The sequence below is a fragment of the Pangasianodon hypophthalmus genome, chromosome 5, assembly GCF_027358585.1.
Source record: "Pangasianodon hypophthalmus isolate fPanHyp1 chromosome 5, fPanHyp1.pri, whole genome shotgun sequence".
Taxonomy (NCBI): domain Eukaryota; kingdom Metazoa; phylum Chordata; class Actinopteri; order Siluriformes; family Pangasiidae; genus Pangasianodon; species Pangasianodon hypophthalmus.
In genome coordinates this window covers 22,254,103-22,275,835 of record NC_069714.1, presented here as the reverse complement: position 1 = coordinate 22,275,835, position 21,733 = coordinate 22,254,103, and the positions used below count along the sequence as shown (strand labels likewise).

At 40.0% G+C, this 21,733-nt stretch overlaps 1 protein-coding gene across 7 annotated transcripts in view; it reads right to left on the bottom strand.

Annotated features, from left to right (window-relative positions):
• Positions 1 to 21,733, bottom strand: part of adarb1b (adenosine deaminase RNA specific B1b) — a 158,208-nt gene that overhangs the window by 7,058 nt on the left and 129,417 nt on the right. For 6 of the 7 annotated variants that reach the window (XM_053234364.1, XM_053234365.1, XM_053234362.1 and 3 more), the window contains 7 exons: positions 20,956 to 21,030; positions 14,853 to 15,781; positions 12,884 to 12,998; positions 9,905 to 10,073; positions 9,543 to 9,694; positions 7,271 to 7,439; positions 2,745 to 2,926 (listed from right to left, as the gene is read on the bottom strand). In XM_053234364.1, the coding sequence (XP_053090339.1) occupies positions 2,745 to 2,926; positions 7,271 to 7,439; positions 9,543 to 9,694; positions 9,905 to 10,073; positions 12,884 to 12,998; positions 14,853 to 15,781; positions 20,956 to 20,983 (1,744 nt within the window). In that variant the 5' untranslated portion in view covers positions 20,984 to 21,030. Of the gene's footprint in view, positions 1 to 2,744; positions 2,927 to 7,270; positions 7,440 to 9,542; positions 9,695 to 9,904; positions 10,074 to 12,883; positions 12,999 to 14,852; positions 15,830 to 20,955; positions 21,031 to 21,733 lie in introns of all 7 variants that reach the window. The other variant, XM_053234367.1, reaches the window with a different exon arrangement.

The following is a 21,733-nucleotide window of genomic DNA, read 5'->3' as shown; positions in this document are numbered from 1 at the left end:
AGCTGCAACGCTTTACAGTGCTCTGTGTTAAGTGTTGTAAATCTCAAAATCTCGACGGCAGAAAAGCTTCACTGCCGACCACATTATCTGTTTGCCTGAGATGGAAGAGGAACAGGACGGGAAGGGTTATCCAAGGTTATCATGGTTGAGCTGATGACCTATAATTAAAATAGATTGTTGAGATCTTTTATAGACGATGACAATTCTATAACTGTTAGTACTCATACCTGTCTATCTCACACTGTATTATAACTATACATTTTCCACGACCCACTGCAGGTTAATTGCTGCACACGTCCATGATGGTGGAACGAGCAAATTATTAAATAGGAAGATTGTGTTGTGCTGGTCTCCTCCTAATCCCAGTGATTTAATGCTTTTCTCATTATCTTGCTATGTGCTCTCCTTTCATATGGAAAGCCCAACTCTTGGTTATTATGCACGCAATCAAAGGACATGAATTTACATTATACATCCTTATATATATATATATATTTTTTTTTACATAACAAGCTTTAGTTCAAAGCCATGTTATATCTCTTTGAAAATCAAAAAGTATCTAGTTGTAAGAAGCTGACAGCCTGGCTTGTGTTGCTACGGACACACTGTTATGACACCAACGTTTTTAAAGGCTTCATCTAGACACCCTGAAATCACTAGACTTCGTCCTCTTGGGAAACTGATGTAACATACTGTAAGAGCGTGTGGAATAATACATGTATAATAATATGATTAAGGTGATCTAAAGGATGATGTGATCTAAAGATCTCAAGCAAATATCACTTAGAAGGAGCCTGACATTCTCAAATACCACTCTGTGTTTAAACACAGGAGACACGGTGTTTGCACACAGCCGAGAAGAGATTAAATTTCTTGCTCTAACTGGTAATAGAAGCAGGTAGAGAAATAGAGTGAGAGAGAGAGATAGAACCAGAGAAAGAAGGAAGAGGGATTAATCTAAAGTTTTCAACTTGCACTAAAGCAGCTTTGGAGGGTGATCTGGGAACTCAAGAGATTCATTAAAGGAAAATAATCCACCCTGAAAGACTTGCATATTAATCTTTATAATTAACACGTGGTCTTCAATGGCGTCCAAGATTTATTTGGTAACGAAATTCGGAGTTGCCTTTTTTTTAGTTTAAACCCCTTTCATTGACATGTTGTGATGCAGCAGCGCTTTAGTCCTTTAGTCTGTCCAGCTCTCTCACCTCCTTATCTGTACACTCTACTCAAACACATCAGCTTCCAAAGTTTCAACATGCACTATAATAATGCCATTAACGAATTTGTGCTCGTCATCTTGCAGATCACTAAGTAGCTGAGCCGAGTCTCTGCTGTAACTCAACGTTGCTGAGAAAAGTGAGAAAAGAAGCTCTTTTGTTTTCTAACCAACAGCAAAACCTGACCGTTATCACTTACTGTATGTCTGAGATTACTTTTTCCCCTATTAAAAATCATTGTAATTCTGCTACCAATGTCTCCCTGTGGCATGAGCGTGGCAGAAATCTGCAAACTTCACACAGGAATAATAAAAATACCAAGCACCAAGTGCAAAAAAAAAAGCACCAGAATTGCTACAAGCATCAAAAATATTTCAATATCAACATATTTAATGTGATACTGAGTGTGTTTCAGGATGGAGTTCACAAGGCGTTTCTGTCTACAGAACTGCTGCTCACTGGATCTTTTTTCTTTATTGCATCATTCTGAGTAAACTCTAGAGACTGTTGTGCAGGAAAATCCCAGGAGATCAGCAGTTATAGAAATATTCAAACCGGTCTGTCTGGCACCAACAATCATGCCACAGTCAAAATCACTGAAGTCTCCCCATTCTGATGGTTGATGTGAACATTACCCAAAGCTTGTGGCTCGTATCTGCGTGATCTTATACACTGCACTTCTGCCACACGATTGGCTGATTAGATAACTGCATGAGACGGTTAGAATGTATAGAAATTACCTAAAAGTCTAGAGGTCAGCAATATGATGGTTAAACATTGGTTATTGTGATAAATTACATCATGATAAAATTGTTTTGTGAATATAACCTGCATATTGTCCTCACTTCTACAACAAAGAACGTGTTTCGTAAACAGAAAGATTCAAAATTGAAAGAACCATCAGGTGTGTAACACTGTCAAATTTAACACCTGAGGTGATTTTAACCCATTGTGTTACCACGACCTTCATTAAATTTTGCTAACAGACTGTTTGACTTTGTCTCCTGTACTTTTTGCATAGCAAGGTGAAATGGAAATTCTAAAACATTTTCCTTCCAGAACGTGCCACGTTTCTAAGTGAATATTCTTAATGCGTTTGGGTGACAGCTGTCATTTGGGACATTAATGCGAAACAGTGCATTTTATTAGTTAATGGTCATTTTTTTTCCCACCCGCATGTGCATGATGTGCAGGTTAAATTTAGAGGAAGACGGAACTCATTGCATTTTGATATAGAAGGCTACAGGAATTGGAAAAACCACCATTTTGCCTTGATAAGGATGAACCAAAGACAACATGATGAGAGACATGAACTAACAGAGTAAAAAGTCAGTTTTTGTGCCACTTTTTGCAGCATTATTGTTTTGGGTGGTGTATTGTGACTCAGTCACATTTTGGCTAGAAAAAATTTCGGGAATTTCAGCAGTATGTTTTCCCACATTGCCCACCCCTACATGGAGTTATCGTAAGTGCTGTGTGCAGCATGTGAGAGGAAGCAGAGGTGAGGTGGAGGGGTGTGTTCACCGCTGAGAAGGGGCCGGTTGAGGGTGAATTGCTGGGGCAGGTGTTCGATGTCTGCAATGCGCTGGTACATGGCCCGAGAGAGATGATCAGCGTGGTACAGGCTGCCCAGGATGATGCTCGAGAAGTAGATGGGCTCAGTGAAGTAGCTCATCAGTGAGCCCTGGATCCCCACCACGTTCCACCTGTACCAACACACACACACACATCACTGAAACTGACAGAACAAACATTTCATGACTGTAGGTCTATTAAAAGATATTCCGCTTTGCCTGGAGCATTTGATCTAACACACTGATGTTTCCTCTTCCTTCTATTAAGAGCTGTATGAAAAAATAAACAGGTCAGGAACACGACATAATTATGGAAACATCACATATAATGTCTTGGAAAAACAGCAGCACTGGGATCTTCATCTTTTTTGGAACTTGTGAAATTGAAACAAGGTCTGAAGAAGGAAGAAAAAAAAATACATATGAGAGAAAACTCTCCAGCAGCAGCAGCAGCAGCCTGGGGCTTGATGCTTTTTGCTCACACGGGGTATGAGATGAACGGGTTCATTAGTGCTGTTCTTCCGTTCCCCCATCACTTTGAGCTTTCACGTCCCAAGACTACCCCAGCGGGGTCCATCCTTCTGCGGCACACAATCAAAGGGGCTAATCAAGACAGGCTTGACTCCCCCAAACAACACCTGCTGCACCGCCATGTCGGCAACACGCTCTCGAGTGATTGGAGCTCTTCTGTTCAGTACGGCCAATCAGCCGCTTCTAACGCCAGACTGACTCGCAGCCTTAACTCCAGCTATTGTTAATGTGGCGACTTCATTAACCGAGAACCAGAAGGCTTGGCTAACGCCCCTATTTCTGCTGTTTCTTGGCTATAAGGCAGACCGTTTAATCAAAAGGCAAGCAAAAATAATTACAGATGCACTTGAGATCAAGCCCTGCTAGTGAAATTATTTTATATAACTAAAAAGCAAGCAGAGATATTAATAATTCAGTGAGACGGGTGGGTGGAAGACTTCCATAGATTCACGGTTCACAGCCTTCAGATAATCCTCTGTTAGCTAAACCTGACCTTTCCTCTGTATTAGAGAAAACTAGCCTGATTCCTGTCAGAACCTGAGCAAAGCTGAGACTGTGAACAACTAGAGCACATGCTGAGCTAGCAGAAAACATATCCGTAAACAAGCTTTAAGTAGGTTAGAATGTTAACATTGCAAAAATAATGTTGCTGCAATGTTCCAAAAACATCTGCTGCAATGCTCATAGAGTGTTCCCAGCTAGAAAAAAACAACATTATGGATGTGTTAGCAAAATGTCGCAGCAGACTCATGTGAATATTTATATGGTTATGTTAAAAAAAAAAAAAAAAAAAAAAAAGAATAGGAATAAGAACATTCAGAAAACCACACAGACTAGATGTTTTTGGAGCTAAGGTTCTGCTAACCCAAGCATGTTAGCTAGGCATGTAATTCAAAACTATTATCGAAATGTTTGTCTTAACATTCCTGCAGCTAAAATTGTTGCAGAAATGTTATACCAATGTTTATTACAAAATGATAAAAATGTTTGCCAACCTAAAATTTGTTAGGTGTGTGTGTGAGCCTGAGCTGCACTGAGACACTGTAAGGTTTACATATATTAAAGTATGTAAAGAATAAAACACTTGGGGGCGTGTTGTTACAGAAAACTCATCAACGACAGGGTGATGTGATGCGGCCTGATACGACGTGGAATCAGTGTTAACACCATGAAGTTGATTATTTTCCAATAACACCAGGTCCCAAAATGTTATGTTATTCCTCTTATACCACAGCAATTTATTAATTTATTTTTTTATTTATTATTTATTATTATTATTTATTGATTTTTCCATTTATAGTTCCACTTAATGTTGTGGAATGTCTGAGAAACAAGTTAGTTCCTGTTATCATTCATGCTACAGCAGCTCTAAACAGTCATTCCCTCATCAGCCTCTCTCTTTTCTCTCTCTTCTGGGCAATGAGGAAAAAAGTTATGGCTTGTCATGTTACGAAACTACAAAACACATAGTCCTCTGTCCTGAACATTTTCTTGTGTCTGAAAAAGTTATACTTTCACCTTCGACTGTTACAAAATGCTGACACTGGAGACTCCTTGCAAGGAAACGTCTCCTCCCAGAAAACAAATGTCTAAACAAATGTCTCCTCCCAGAAAACAAATGTCTAAACAAATGTCTCCTCCCAGAAAACAAATGTCTAAACAAATGTCTCCTCCCAGAAAACAAATGTCTAAACAAATGTCTCCTCCCAGAAAACAAATGTCTAAACAAACGTCTCCTCACAGAAGACTTCACCATATCAACAACTGTGCACTTTTTTAAACAGCAGTTACGTTGAGTGTTTGCCACACAAGCCCCCGTGTGAACTTTGACTACAGAAATGACGTCGCATTAGAACGAGCACATTAATATAAACCTTGCAAAACTACTGTCAGAGCTGCTGTAGAAAATTAATCAACACCTTCTGTCCAATCAGAATTGAGAATCCAACACAGTTGTGGAATGCTGTGTGTATGTATATATAATATTTATAGTCATATAATAGATACTATATAATACGTAAGAGATATATAAAAGCATAAATATACATGCAGACTACTGCAATAAAAAGTTCCAAGCCTGCAGAGATATTGATACATAAGACACATATTCTGCTGTAGTGCTTTTAACCAGATGATGTAGTGCGACAGAGGAACGCATGCATCATAAAGCGTGGGAGATCCGGATACACAACGGATTCTACTTATGTTGATAAATAACCCTATCCAGCAGGGGATGATGGCACCTTGAGGAATGGTGCAGTACAAGTGATGAAATGCCACGCCCTGACAGCTCGCCATTCTTCAACTACTAACGGCCATCCTCCCTCAGGCATCGCTCGCATAACTGCTCCTCAGACTTCCATTGCAGAAGAAAGGCAATCATTATCAGTGCCTGTTTTTTTCTTTATGACAGTGAGCTTAATAGTCTAAATAATAGCAAAGGGAAACAGATAACTAGGAACGAGGGGCTAGCTCATCTTCAGTGACAGGGCCTGTCGTACACACACACACACACACACACACACACCTCCGACACCTCCTTATCTCCACACACACAGGTGTCAGCAGTGAGACCAACAACAAGTCTGCCACTGAGGAAAACTATACACTCGCTCCCACAACCTTATCCCCATAGATAGTGCAGGTGTTAACATTTGACCAGGGTCGAAATTCAGAAAATCTTACAGAGTGGCAATACAAGAGAGATTGTTCTCTTGGGAAGCATTTAAGACTGAATAATAAGATGAAGATTATTTATATCTAATAACGCTAGAGCACTTTGTAATTTTTTTTTATTTTGCATTAACAAACCTTCTACTTTCCCCATATGACATCCACCCAGACATTATACCTCCACGCCAGCAGAGGTCCCCATCCCCTAAATACAAGGGTGAGTCAAATGAAAACCTTAAGTGTGACCTAAATTAGAAAAAACAGTACATTCAATCTGTAGTCGCAAAAGTAAAAATGTACTGCTCTACTGCTATGACAAACCTGATGCACTTTTTTGACACCTAAATACATTAAACAATGCAAAATAAAATAAATAAATAAGGTTTTCATTTCACTCACCCTCATACTAACCCTTTCTTAATCACCATCAAGCACTTCCTGTTCACAGCCTATAAAAAGCCAGTTCAAATGTTCAGTCAGTGCGAAGTCTTATCAACTTTTACATTTGCGTAAGTTCTGAGCCTTGTATTCTGGGATCGCTATTTCCATTTATTGACCCTCGTCTTGTTGATCTTTTTTTTTTTTTTTTTTTGGGATTTGCCCTTTGTCTGATGTATTTGTCAATCTGATCACTGCCCTAGTTTTGACTCTGATTTTGGATTCTGTTTTGGATTTTGTAGATAAACCTGCATGTGGAATCAAAGCTGAGCAGACCTCTTTCAGCTGGGGAGGATTTTGTAAATGTGCATTTGAACACTTAATTTTAAAGATTGTATCAAGTTTTAATGTAGAATATAGAAATTCATAATTAAAATTTGCATGCACAGCTTTTAAATGACATTGAACTTGAAACTCTATTTTTAAATTTTTCTGTACTTTGCAAAGCAGCTGATGTACCGAATTCAAAAATGCTTTGGGCTGCCAAAATATCAATTTTGCACACCTCATTATTTTACAATTTAATCAAAGCTAGACATGCAATTTCAAAATAAAGCATGCAAATACAGATTTACAAAATATAAATACAAATCTCAGTGCCACAAATATCATTCAGTGGAGGGGGAACCAATTTCAGGGCCAGAAAAATGCAAAATGCAATTGAAAAAAAAAAAAAAAAAAAAACTACAAATAAACAGATCCACTGCATGGCAATCCCAGTTTTTTCTTAATGTATGTTTGAAATTATATAATCATTGTAGGTCAAGAGTCACTTTTAAACACTGCAAGCCACACCTTGAAACAATCTTATCAGTGCAGTTTTGTGTGTGTTACCTGGCGATCTTGTCACTGCACGACATAGTGAGGAGTCTCTCTCCCTGCAGAACTCCGTCCCATGTCTGGATGGTGTTGCTGGAGCGCACTGGGATGGTGCCCTCGCCCGACTCGATCTTAGTTCTCAGCTGACCTCGAGCTTTCCTGTTCGGGTGTCTGTCTCCCTGATCTAAGATCAGAAAAATTGGGACAGCAGTTAGCAAAGAACAACAAACAATGGACCAAACCATCAATGCCCAGTTTGTTAACTTGTACGCCTGAAAAACTTTATTGCCATTTCTGTAAATTCATGTAAGCAATTATTCTAGTAAGCACTCCTGATAAAGCTCATCAGAGCCACTGTGCATCACAGCTGCTTGAACATACAATGATTCACATGTGACGCTCACAGAGCAGAATTAATCAGACACAGGGACAAAGCTGGCTAATTAAACAGACTGTCCAAATTTGTTTTCAAAATGGAGACAGTTGAATGAAATTCTAATTAAACAACAATGATCACAGAAAAAACATCATAAGCTTAAATGGATTCAATTATTTGGCTTTGATAATTAATTTATAAAGAAGTGGTTGAATAAATCATTTTAGACAGCTGTCAGCCAGCCAAAGGGAGATGAAAGAGATCAAACATACCCATGCTGGAAGCGGTCTGTCTAATGCAGTGTGACGGGGGGTTATGGGTAACAGAGAGAACGCACCCACGCCATGGTAAATATTTAACTGAAAATTTATCTTCAGCTCCAATATTAATCATAATCCATGTAAAGTATTTTTGTTGATAGCTAGATAGCCGACTAGTAGGGGTATGACAATACACTGTCATGATTAGATTCATGATACTAACGTCACAATTTTCATTTGTTTCCCAGAATATTCTGAACATAATTTCAATGAACAAAAAATTATGAGTGGAAAGACTCCTTTTTTATTTCTGAATCATAAACAATGTAAAAAAATGTGATTTTTTTTTTTCTGTATAAAATAATAACAATAAAATAAATCCAAAATTGTTATTTAATATTGTAAACAAAATGTACTACATTACCATATCTTAAAATAAATAAATAAATTTATAAAAAATTATGTTTTTAAAGTTAAAGTTTAATTAAAGTGGCTGACCTGGGAACTACTTTGTAGCAGAAATTGAGCTCCAAAGTCGGCTAAAATGCCCGATTTCTGCAGCCTCTGGTGTTGTTTGAAGAGCGCTTTTTTTAAAAAACCAGTATGCCTGTAGGCTCTCCAAGAAAGAATGCGATCACATGACCAATGTGCACTCTATATACTTTAACTCTATGGGTTGCACAGACTGGGATTTCTGGTGTTCAAACAGTCCAACTGCATTATATGCATAATTAACAGAATGCTGATTTCTATGATGTGAATCACACACTTCCCCAATGCACATCGTCACATTTTTGCATTGTAATGCATAATGTCACAATGTTATCTTTAGACCCCTACTGACTAGTCAACACTTCCCCATATTACTTGGTGTGTTCGGTGTGTTTGTTACTATAACAAACAATGTGGATATGTGAGCAAATGCAACTACAGTTCAAACAAACAAATTACATTACCTTGATTACTTGTAATTTCCAATGTGGACAGTCTAAATTTAAGAAATAAGTCAGAATTTTCTGCTATTTATGTATGTGGTAAATTTTTATATTTTCTACAAATACAATAAATATGCTTCAACATATAAGAATTATGTTTCTCTTTTGTAAGAGAAAGATCTAGCATTTTTAATCTCAGATTTTTTTTCCGGCTTAAAGACAAATACTTGTGTTTAAAGGTGGTAGTTTAAACGTTACCTCAGTGGTGTGAACTAAATGCAGGTCGTTTACATAATCTGAATGGCGCAGAAATCTGACTTAAGCAGCTGCGTAAGCCATTTCTGAATACACATAACTTTGCCTGTGTAAATACTGAGGTAAATTTGGACTTAATTCGACGAGTGAATATGGCCGCCACTGCGTTTGTTAAACTGGCTCTTTATCCAACATGACCTTTGCAGGAAGATAGCTTAAGCAAGATTAAAAAAAGTAAATAAAAACTAAAAAACTAAAAAAGTCTGTAACTATTAACTATTTAACTGTTAGAATTCAGCCACAGCAACATCTGACAGGCCACCACACATATACATAAAGTCTTCATGACTATTTCATTTTAGTAAGAAGGGTAAATCAGCAAAGCACAAAGAGGAAGAAAATAACTGTTAATGACAGTGAGGAAAATGATACGCCCTATAATCGTTTTAAAGCCAGCTAACCTTCGACGCCCGCCTCGTGTGGGGAGAAGATGCGAGCGTCTCCACACGGCGACGTGCTGATGTACAGGTGAAACTGAACGTTGTCCTTGAGCCGGTAGCCATGTTTTTCACACCGGGTGAAAATGGACTTCTCATGCTCCTCTTTGCTGTTACTATTTAAGGATGAAAACAGATGTTAAATTCAATCCCTTTGAAATGTTATTCTAAGACAGCATTATAAACCACGTCAGAGACGTACTGGTTTGAATAAGACGCACTGAAGGCTTGACTGCAGAACAGCTGTGCTACACTTCGCCTGAAAGCAGCTCTGATGTACAGGATAAACGGAGCTGTAATTTGGTTTGATGTGATGAGTGCCTCACCTGAGGAAGTACTCCAGCTGCATGTATAGGTAGCGGAGAAGGGAGCGGCGGGCGATGATTTCAGCGTGGCAGTCGTTAAGTGCCAGGCCACGGTCGCTCATGTACTCGCCGTTTATGCACTTGGTTCCAGTGGAGACACAGATCACCTGGGCCTCCTTCACATCAGTCCCTGCAGTCAGAAGAGTGAGAAACATTACATTCAAGTATCTATCTAAAGCATCCTAGCAGAATATGTCCAAACCTTTTAGTTATTAGAATATGATAATTTTACGGATGACAACAAGCACTTACTTTAATATATAATTCAGGACAGTGATATGTTTCCAAAAAACCACTACGGATGGCCAGATTTTAAAGCCCTTAAATTCATATTTAAAAAATAGTTTGAATAGCAACAGTCCAAAATGCACAATCATTAAAAAAAACATGCAAGGGGTTACACATGCTAATATCAGGTTAATAAAGAAAAGAAAATTGAGAAAATGTTCAGAAGGTCAGTGAGGAATAGAGACAGAACCAAAATCACAAGATCACAACACCATCAAGTTTGACACTACAGTTGTGGGCCCCATCAGCAACAATGAGTCAGCGTACAGGGAGGAGATGAACCAGCTTGCAGAATGGTGTAGAGAAAACAATCTCTCTCTTAATGTTGATAAGACTAAAGAGATGATTGCTGACTTCAGGAGGACTTGTGTAGACCACTCACCACTGCATATCAATGGAACAACTGTGGAGAGAGTCAAAAGCTACAAGTTTCATCATGGTGTGCACATGATGGAGGACCTCTCCTGGACTCTCAACACCACCTGCCTAGCCAAGAAGGCCCAGCGGCACCTCCACCTCCTACGGAGGCGGAAGAGAGCCGAACTCCCCCCTCCCATCCTCACCTCCTTCTACAGAGGAACAACAGACAGCATCCTGACCAGCTGTTTCATCAAGCGGTACGGGAACTGTACAGCCTCCGACTGCAAGACCCTAGAGCAGATTGTGAGAACAGCCGAAAGCCACCAGTATTGCAGACCACCCATCTCACCCACTCATCTCACCCTTCCCATGGACTCTTCACCCTACTGCCATCTTGCAGAAGGTACAGGAGCATTTGTGCCACCACCAGTAGACCTCCGCATCAGTTTCTTCCCCGAGGCAGTCAGATTACTCAACACCCTGCTGCCTCCCAACACTCACCTGGGCTAGTCAAACACCTAACCCAGTATGACTCAAAACCATTGCACACCGCACTTTACACAGCTGCATCAGACATCAGACTTTTATTATGGAACTCGTCTTTGCTGCCAATATTGCTGCTATACTTATTGCTGCTACACTACAAAATAGTCTACAGTTTACAGCCCATGTTCTGTGTATTTTCTGTCCTGTGTATTTCTGTTCTGCGTATTTATTGTCCTGTACTCATCTCTCACTGTTGTGTATTTCACTTTATGTGGTCTTGCATACTCTTCTGTGTTGCAACATGGCTCTGGAGAATTTTGATTCATTCCAATGTATACAAGCTATATAGAGGAATGACAATAAAAACCCACTTGACTTGACAAGCCATGTCTACTTCCCCCTTGGCGTGACCTCCTAAAATAAACACTTCAAAATACAGTATTCATACTATGCTATATAGCCAAAGGTTTGCGCACCCCTGCCCATCACACAGATATGTGGGTCTTCCCCAAACTGTTACCACAAAGTTGGAAGCACACAACTGTATAGGATGACTCTGGATACTGTAGCATTTCAATTTCTCTTCACTGGAACTAAGGAGCCTAAACATGTTCCACCAAGGCAATACCCCTGTGCACAAAGCGAGGTCCATGAAGACATGATTTGCCAAGGTTGGAGTGGAAGAACTTGAGCCCTGATCTCAATCCCATTGAACACCTTTGGAATGAACTGGAACGTTGACTGCACCCCAGGCCTCCTCATCCGACATCAGTGCCTGATCTCACTAATGCTCCTGGGGCTGAATGAACACCACAGAAATGCTCCAAAAGGCATCTAGTGGAAAGCCTTCCCAGAAGAGTGGAGGTTATTAAATCTGGAATGGGATCTTCAGAAAGCACACATGGGTGTGATTGTCAGGTGTCCACAAACATTTGGCCATAGACTGTATAATGTGCAGTCTGAGCCTATAATTAAAATCTTGAATAAATTATATTTAATAATCTGTTTCTGAAACACGACAACCCCCAAATTCTTGCGCTTTTATCAATGGAACCGAACGTTCACGGATCACACAGCTCAGTAATGATGTCTGATCAAATGACAAGCAAAACCGTTTTGTAATAAGAGTTTCTCTGTAAAACATGATCTCTACCACAGCTACATATTGCAGGAGATCTTTAGTCCTATACAACAGACAATCTGCTTCACGCCAGCTTCAACTGAGAAAAACAATTTCACACTTTTGAAGTTTCATACATAGGAGTATGTAGTGTTATTGGATCTTTCTCGGATTATGAGATCATCTTTTGAGAGTGGGCCAAAATATAAATCAACAAAAAGAGGGCACAAGAGAGAGAAAGTTAAAGTTAAGTGCAAATTTGACTGAGAATGTATTGGCATTGTAACATCATTGATAATGCTGCCTACGATGTAAATAAACAGGATATTGTAACAGAGCAATGTTATTCCTTTCTTTCGGATGGATATCTAAAGATGTAAAAGAAAAAGTGCCCTTCCTGCTTCTTTATATGCATGTAAACTCAGTATACTTTATAAAAACTTTCAGCATAAACTGGCATTTAGTAACTGCAGCATTTATTTGTTATAAATAAAATAATAAAGTCTGCTATATTTAGTTACATTTATAATTTAGATGATAAGGCTATACTTGAAGTCATGAAAATACTGTCTTATTCTTGTATCTGCATTAAGAGCAGGTCTCGGGAGATGGAAACACACCCAAACTCAACCAAAGAGAAGACGGGCTCCTGTCCACAGGAAATGCCCAGACATGAAAAGTCCTACCTGTTGTCATGACAACCCCAGCCAGCACTTTCCTCCGTGCGTGAGGGGACGTGAAGTTGTCAGTGAGCTCGCTGAACTTGTCTACCACGAGACGCGAGACAGCATCTGCTAAAACCTGACAGAGCACACACAGATGGTTAAAACATATGCATTAATCAGAAAATTTTATAAAAAGCTTTTATTTTTCCCCAAAACAAGTCTGCAAACAGAGAGACATCAGAATCTCTTCTTATCAAGAAAAAAAAAAGATCTACATTCAAGCTCTATAGTGCCATATTTTTGGAAATGTAATATAAAAACTAAATTGAATTCCTAACTTTAAGGGGATCATGGCCCACAGTTTCATCTTTCACTAATGTGAATTATTCTGTCTAATGTGCATTCACCTTCTTCAGGCATTTTTTTTTCTCTCTGTGACAGTGTCTTTTGTCTCATTCTCCATTCCCCTCTGCTAATATGGTGGAAAATGATTATGCCAGAGAGAAGTCACTGGTTGAATGGGCACAAATTAGAGACATTAGTCCAACATTGCTTCCCCAGCACTTCAGAATCACTCAACAGCAGACAGCTAATGTGAGCTCGATGCGCAGGAGAGCCGCCTGACTTACTGCGCTGTGCAGGAGAATGAAACCCTTCAAAACAGAAGGAGCGTTTTCACCCTGGCAATCAAGCTCACTATTAGCAGCACTTGGATTTTCATTAATTTTCCCAGCAAGTAGCAGGGGAGGCAACATTCACTGGAAGATACATTAAATAAATGTTAACAGACTGTGAATTCACTGGACAATTATGTGCTGCCGTATCACAGCCGAAAGCAGCAGGCTGAATTAAACAAACTCGTGACAGCAGGATAAGGGAGAAACAGCTGCACAAAGAAACCGAAGGGCCAAAGATAAATAGTGCGCTTCCATTTTGATAGACTGTCATTTAGTTCATACCCCAGCTTTCCGTCTGCCTGTATCTGCACGCGCACACACGCACACACACTCACACACATGCCACAAAGCATGACTGGTGCAATGAGTAGGCCAGCGATAAATGAAAAGTCCTCCTAATGCCTTTTATCCCAGCCATCTTTTCGCCATCCACCTAAAAACAAATTTACCCATGTGCCCCAGCCCTGAACAAGGGTCTGACAGCACGTTAAATCATAGAGTCTGGGCTGAGTGATGGGAGGCATTGCTACCGGAGCTCCATGTTCTTTGCTGTGAGCCTGTCAGGCACGTGAGCAGCCCACAAGGCATCAGCGTCAGCGACTGAACACGTTCCTGACAGCCCACTCTTCAGCGGACAGGCAGCAGCCGGGGCTACGGCTAAACGCTCTTGTTTTGACACGGTTCAGAGGGAGATGTTAATTAAGATTGGGCCAGTTTCAGTCTCCGGTCTTATCTGGAAGCAGGATTAACAAAAGGTTTAGGAAAAGTGTAAATGACAGCTTTTTTTTTTTCTTCCAGAAATACATGGGACTTTGGTTCTTTTAGCAGCCTGATCCGTGTTTATCTTTCTATCATACATCTACATTTTGATTTAAGCTTGCCATAAAGTAATGCCATTGTGTTTGAGAATTAATCACAGACTTTGATAGAGAACTTATCTTTAACAACTCTCCACAGAGTTCAGCTAAATGTATCAAATACTACAGAGAGGTGAGAGATTGATTCTTCTTGAATCAGTTCGCTAATCTGAAGACATGCTATATGGTTACACTTTATCTACGAGCCTGACCAGTCAGGCAGAAAGGGATAAAATGTTATATTTAGTTAAACAAGAAGATGCTGTCTATCTTTGGGTAAAAGTTCAGTTAATCTAAAACTCAATTATATTTCCAAATTTATGCAATCAAATTCCAAAAACTGTTTTAGGGTAATTTCCTCCCAGGCCATGAAGAGCTTTTTTAAAACTAAAACTCAAATAATCAATATATGGAGATCATGCAGAGCAAATGATAGCAGGAATAAGCAGGTCATACCTGGGGCAGGTGTAGCTGTAAGCCCTCTCTGGGGATTGGCTGGCGAGATGGTGTCTGGTCCAGCTGCATGTTGAAGAGAGCAGAGAGCGCGGCCTGAGCAGCACGTGCCTTGGCCAGTTTCTTATTCCTTCCTGATCCCTCGAAGGTCTGTGAGTCCACGGTCACGGACATGACAAAGTTTTTAGCATGGCTTTCGCCACTCTCCGACACAAACTCATACTTGAGGCCCGGCCGCAGTTCGTTCAGGATCATGACGGGGTTCTTTCCGCTGGACGATGTGTTGAAGGTGGCAGGAGGAGGCAGTGGGGCCTGGGCCAGGCTGTTGGTACCAGTCACTGGGGGAACTGGGTATTCTCCCAGTGGGTTTAGGGAACCGTTGGAATTAGAGCCCAGGTAAAAAGAGTCCTCTGGCGGCGCAGGAGTCTCAAAGCCATTGAAGAGCATGTCGGGGAAGTCAGCCTGGTCTGAGGTGAAGTCCGTGTTGACGGTAAGCGTCCGGCCCATGGCCAGATGTGCCTCTGAAGCGTTGGGGAACTGTACGAAGGAGCGCAGTGCTTTCTCAGCTGCGTTCAGCTTTGCCTTTTTCTTAGTGGGGCCTGAGCCTTCAAAAAGCTGCCCATTCACCTCTACAGTCATGACAAAGACTGGCGCGTGGACTGGCCCAGTCTGAGAGAGCAGCTTGTACTGCAGGCCCGGCTTGATCTCATTCAGCTGCATGAGAGCGTTCTTGGGAAGAACTGGCCCTGGAGTTTTCTTGCGTTTCTTGGGCCTGAACTTGGGGTGTGCATGACCGTTATTGCCCTCCTCCAGGGGGCGCTTGCGCCCGCCTCCTCCACTGCCATTGGGGAGCTGCTCGGGCATGCTTGCCCCCTCCTTGGAGGAGACGTTGTCCAGGTTGCGGTTTTCCTTGACGTCGGTGCTGCAGGAACCTGCGATGCCCAGAAAGAGTAGCTTACAATGCCTTCATTGCAGGATCTTGTAAATGTAAAATTTATAGATTCCTTTAGCTCTCTTTGCAACTGAACAAGTGATGTGTGCTCCTTTTTTCATGCTGAGGGATATAATGACTTTGCTAATTAAATAATCGAATAAACTGCAGGAATTATACAGTGCTGCAGCCTCTCTTTTAACATCAGCTAAAAGTCTAATTTAAGCAATTATCCAAGATGCACAATATCCTGAATTATAACAATCATTAAACATTAACTAGACGTGTACTTATGCACTTGGAATGCAGCCAGTGGCTAATATGCAGCTACAGGGCTATTTTTCACTGCATGGAATAAGAAACTGGCAATGGAGATCGAAAAGCTGTAGCTTATAATCCATGAATGGATTTAGTTGTAGCACAAGATAAGTCACAGCTATCAATTTAATGCAAAAAAAAAAGCTACTTGTAGAGCTTGTATTCTAATGGGGAAATATTCTAATGTATTCTAATGAGGAAACTAATTCCCCTCTAGGGAGAGACATGCATAATGTTCAGTTAAACCCTTCCATATAAGTAATGTGTATCCAGACTAGAAAACATTTACATGATAATGATGGTAGTCAGAATACGTGAGCTGAACACACACATACTGGCATATAAGATAAAGAGATACAGAATACTGTAATGATGTTAAAAATATTACTTTCCACCTTTGGCTCAATCATATTTGATATGAGAAATTGTTCTACACATGATTTAGCACTGCGCTGTGTTGATTAGATAAAGGGGCTCAGCAGTGGTGCTGAATAAACCAATACACACTTGTGCAGAACACTATGTGGAACACACATCATCATGTCTTTGTTGACAAAGCTCATGGAACTTTGGCTAAATTTTCATTTATAACATCCTGCAACAAAAGCTCGATAGGTTACTCCTTTCGGTGCTCACGGGGTGGGCGAGAGAGAGAGAGAGAGAGAGAAAAAGAGAGAGAGAGAGAGAGAAAGGGAGTGCTGTAATGAAGAGGAAGAAGACGAGGACGGGTGTGGCCCTGCAGGACAATACGGGAACAAGGCAGTAGATAAAGATCACAGATTTTTAGAATAGAAACTAAATCTAAGCTAATCTCTCTCGCAAGCACATTTCATGCAGGACACATCCCAAACGAAAGCGAGATGAAGCTGTCTGTCAGATATGGCCTGAATACTGACTGAGTGCTTACTCTTAGTGTTTAATCCTAAATCATAGTGTAATCTCACAAACAACATTCTAATAAGAGCAGAGTGGACTTTTACAGCTTTTACATGGGGGGAAATCAGAGCTTCATTTATTCTCCATGTCTCTTCCTACTGCACCTTTAAAGCACTATTCAGGCCCAGCAGGGTTTCAGGGCAGATTATAAAAGATCATTTATGCTGGTAGAGTGCTAATTATCTCCACTTCTTAAGGGCTAGTCATTTCTGTCTCCTGAGAGAACAGCACTGGGTAATCTGGTTCAGGATGGATGCTGTGATTACATGCACACATCACACTCACAAACACACATGCTCTCTCTCCGCTGCGTGCGCATGCGCACACACACACACACACGCACTCATACCAAAGCCACAAACTCAGGAAGGTCTCAACTCTTTTCTGCCCTGAAACAATACTACACTACACACACCTCCAGAGTGGGACAAGATGCGCACTTTAAATCAACACGGACTGATTGTAAGTGCACAGCAATTCCACTTTTTATTAACATAATCAAATCTGCTGATCTTTAAACAAATGAAGTCCTTGTTCTTACATAATGATGCATAGAAACCTGTAAATAATGACATGATCAGCATATCAATCACACTTTTCTCATATGTCACGCAATAACAAGTGCAGACAAACTTGACTAATTAACTAACCAGCTAACTAACCAACTGACCAACGAACCAAACAACTATCTAAGTATCTTATTTACAACATGTCTAACTTATTTAAATCTAAATCCATAGCAAAATCCATACCTGACCGTCTGACTAACAAAATTATCTATCCATCTATCTATCTATCTAAGTAAATACCTAATGTACTAACTTACCTACCAAATAAACACCTTACTAGTTTTGCTAACTTATTTACAAAATAAGTCGCTAAATACATAACTCACTCACTAAACGATATACTAACATACTCATTAGCTTACTTACTAAATACATAAATTAGTAAATACTTACTAACAACCTAATCTATTTACTGCCTTTACTATTTAATTTACTAAATACCAAATTTTCTAAGCAAATAACTATCTTTGTAATTAAGTGAATTGCTTTTTAATAACTTAGGCAATATTTTAGGGAACTTATTAACTGAGCTTACTTGCTAATACACCTGAGCTCACCTGCATGTACGAGCTTCATGTGCGAGCTCACAGACGCTGGGCTGGTGTTGCGCTGACTAGCAGCTGAGCGATACTGCCAGAGCCGTTCATGCTCTATTACGCTCTCATTACGATCAGGCTTTCAGCTTCCAAACCCGAGTTACAAACTCGCACACTGTTCAACTTCTTGAGAGCGAGATTGGAAAAATCTTAAATTATATTCAAATACATTTTATCTTTTATTTACATATGTATAGTTTTTATAACCATGCTAGGGCACTAGATGGCAAGTGGAATCAGACAGAGCCCCTCCCCTGCATCATCAGCCAGGCGAGTTTGAAAAGCTTTGGAATATCATCGTGTGCTTATCCACTGAAAATCTAAATAAGAAACTGGTGCCGGTGCTTTGAGGTGCTAATAAATGACCTTGCTTTCCTTTGTGGGGTGCTTTAGGGTGAAGGCGGTAAGTGACAGGACAATAGAGAGCTTCATTTCTCCTGGGTCTTCCTGACAGCCGTCTCCTAATACACACACTTCCATTCAAAGCAGCTCTGAGCACGGCTGACGACTCAAAGGCTATGAAAGGATGTTGTCTATTCCTGATACCATTTGATCAATTGGATGAGGATGACTCAAGAGAGAACCTGACTAGTAAGTGATACCACTGTAATGGTTTGAATGTTCAATTAATCCAACAATAGTGCAAGCGCTATACCTACAGAAATCGGTACATTCTTCCACCTGCTGACGTTACAGCCAAATACGATTTCATTTTCTAGCCAAAACTGGTTAGGTCCATTGCTAAGTCCATGCTAAAAAAAAAAGTTAGGAATGGACCAATCCCATAATGAGTACTAGTGTCAGGACTGATACAAGCCTGAATCAGACCGGATTTGACACATTATTCAATTCGATCTACATATATTTACACTGCAAATGTGTGTGATGTAACCTGACGCAACAGATTTTATATTGAAAGTAGGACCAAGCTTTTCTTTAACCCTTCACCTCTGATGTTTCACATAACTTGACAGCAGCGAGTGTCATGTAATCGTCTCAGCCTAGCGTGAGGATGTCATTATCAGATCAATATCAGGTACGGACTGATCATCAGAGCTCTGATATCGATATTATATCAGAAATGGAAAACACTGGAGCGGTGCATTGTTAGAAAATGTCGCAGGTTTGAGGAAACTGAATGATGTGGTGTACAGGGTGTGTCTGAGTGCAGGATGTTACTCCATCTCGCTAAATAGTATCACTGTGGGATTGTGCAAAACATTTTACAGTAAGTGATATCATGATAAATTATGTCACAATACACTTTTCTGAGATATTGGGATTTATTTTTTTTCCATTTAAAATTTATTTACATGACTGGAAGCAGTTGATTTGATGATGAAATTTTGTACCTAATATTTCAAATGGTAAAACTGTATATATTTTATGTTCTTTAAATATGAAAAAGAAAAGATTTTTTGTAGACATAATAGAAATCATTGAACAGATTAAAAAAAAAAAGAGTTTGTTAGCAATCATATACAGTAGGTCATGATACATATCAAATCGTCGAAACGCCTTTGAGAATCCTGATATGATTGTTTTGACTATATTTCCCAGCCCTAAAGTGTGTGTTTTCGGGTTTGTATTAGACCGTGTATAAATACCTGAGTCTGTCAGTGTGTGCTTTTGGGCACGCTCTGAATGCAAATGCATTGTGGGTGAGTGAAAAAAAGTCTAAAGGAAAGAAGTTAAAAGATGTGCCATGAGCCTCTCAGTCTCCAGACTTGATATGAAGGAGACGGTGTGTTGCATGTAGCGAGTGATAACAGATACGTCAGGATGAACAGAGTCGGACATTACGGCTGAGGGGATTCAAAGGCTGTTCTGAGGATGTGAACGAGATTGTTAGCAGTTAGAGAGGGAAAGGTTGGGCATAAAACTTATTATAGAAGCTATTTTACACTACATTCTGAAAGGGAGATTTTAGGTATAAATTCAATTTCCTTAGCTCACGGCGCTGCTGATTTCTCGATTCTGATTGGTCAGTAGGTCATTTTCTCTAACATCAGCTCTGACGGCAGTGCCAGCTGGAATTCAAATCCTACTGCAGCTTTACATTAATGCGCTCGCTCTAATGCATTATCTTTTCTATAGTAATGGCTAATTCACAAGGACTTGTACGATGGACGCGCCATATTAAGTCTAATAACAATTAATTTAACAACCTGTGATTTTCTGTAAGGAGTTTTCTGTAAGGAAATATTTATTTAACATTTAAAGAAGGAGTCTCCAGTGTGAGTACTTTTGTAAAAGTCAGTAAGCTTTCTGCCATGAAAGAGTGTTCAGGACAGACAGTTTTGTGCTTTGTGGCTTCTCAGTAACATGACAAGGTCTTATTAACTTCAACAGAAAGAAAAGAGGGAAAAGAAGCTGGTGAGGGAATAACTATTTCTAGCTGTTATAACGTAAGTGATAACAGGAGCTAACTCATCTTGCAGATGTTGCACAATATAAAACGTAACTATAAGTGGTTAAAATTGTAATCCTTGGCAAACTGCTGTAGTATAAAGATGGATAAAACACTTTGTTTATAGAAAAATAAATCATCTTCAGGGTGGTAAGAGTAACCCCCTTGTTGATTATTTTCCTATAACAGAACACCAATAGTGGTTAATTCCTTACTCTTCAACTTCATTTTGTCGTAACTTCAGCACTCATCTGTAAGTGCTGTTATAGTGTGTATTAGACCATGTATTTGTCGTGTGTGTGTGTGTGTGTGTGTGTGTGTATAACTGGAGTGTACAGACACTCACTCATGTTCTCCTCCTCATCCACATCCATAGTGAAGAGCTTCTGCTGAGCCCGAGCCTGCCGCTCCCCGGCTCCACCTGAGACAGTGACAGATACAGAGGAAGAGAACGCGTTAATGATGTGAGCCACTTTCAAAATGAACTTTTCACTTAAGCCAACGCAGACTAATGCTTTAGACGACTTCGGGATGAGAGCGAGAGATCCTGAGAGCAGCGATGATGGAGTGCAAAGAGAAGAAAAGAGAAGATAAACGAATCTGCGGGGACTGGGAGGTTAAGTCTACAGTAAGTGCATAAATATTTAGCAGTGAAAACTAATCTTGTGGACAGAGAGGAGAGAGAACGCGGGCCGCAGCTGACAGCTCCTAATAGTCACAGCGGTCTATTGTGACTTTAATATCCATTCGATTAGAGCTCGTTTTCAGCTGCCTCGCGGGAAAACTACAGCTATTGACATCAACAGGCTTTTAGTCACAATCCACAACCCAGATCCTGCATCACTCAGAGTACGAGAGAAACAGTACATAGAGGACAGGAGCATTCCTGGGCCTTCGGATAAAAGCTGTTATTAATTTATTGTGTTTATTTTTCTTCCTGTGACCACCAGGGTCAGGATTTGGCTCACACACACATTTATAATCTTGCTAAAACGTTTATATATAAGTGATTTGTTACAATGATTTTTTTCAATAGTTTTACTGGTGTTGCTTTTAAAATGTGACGTTTACTCTATAGTCAATATTTAGAGTTAGTTTTTAAATAATCTAACTATTTCTTCCTC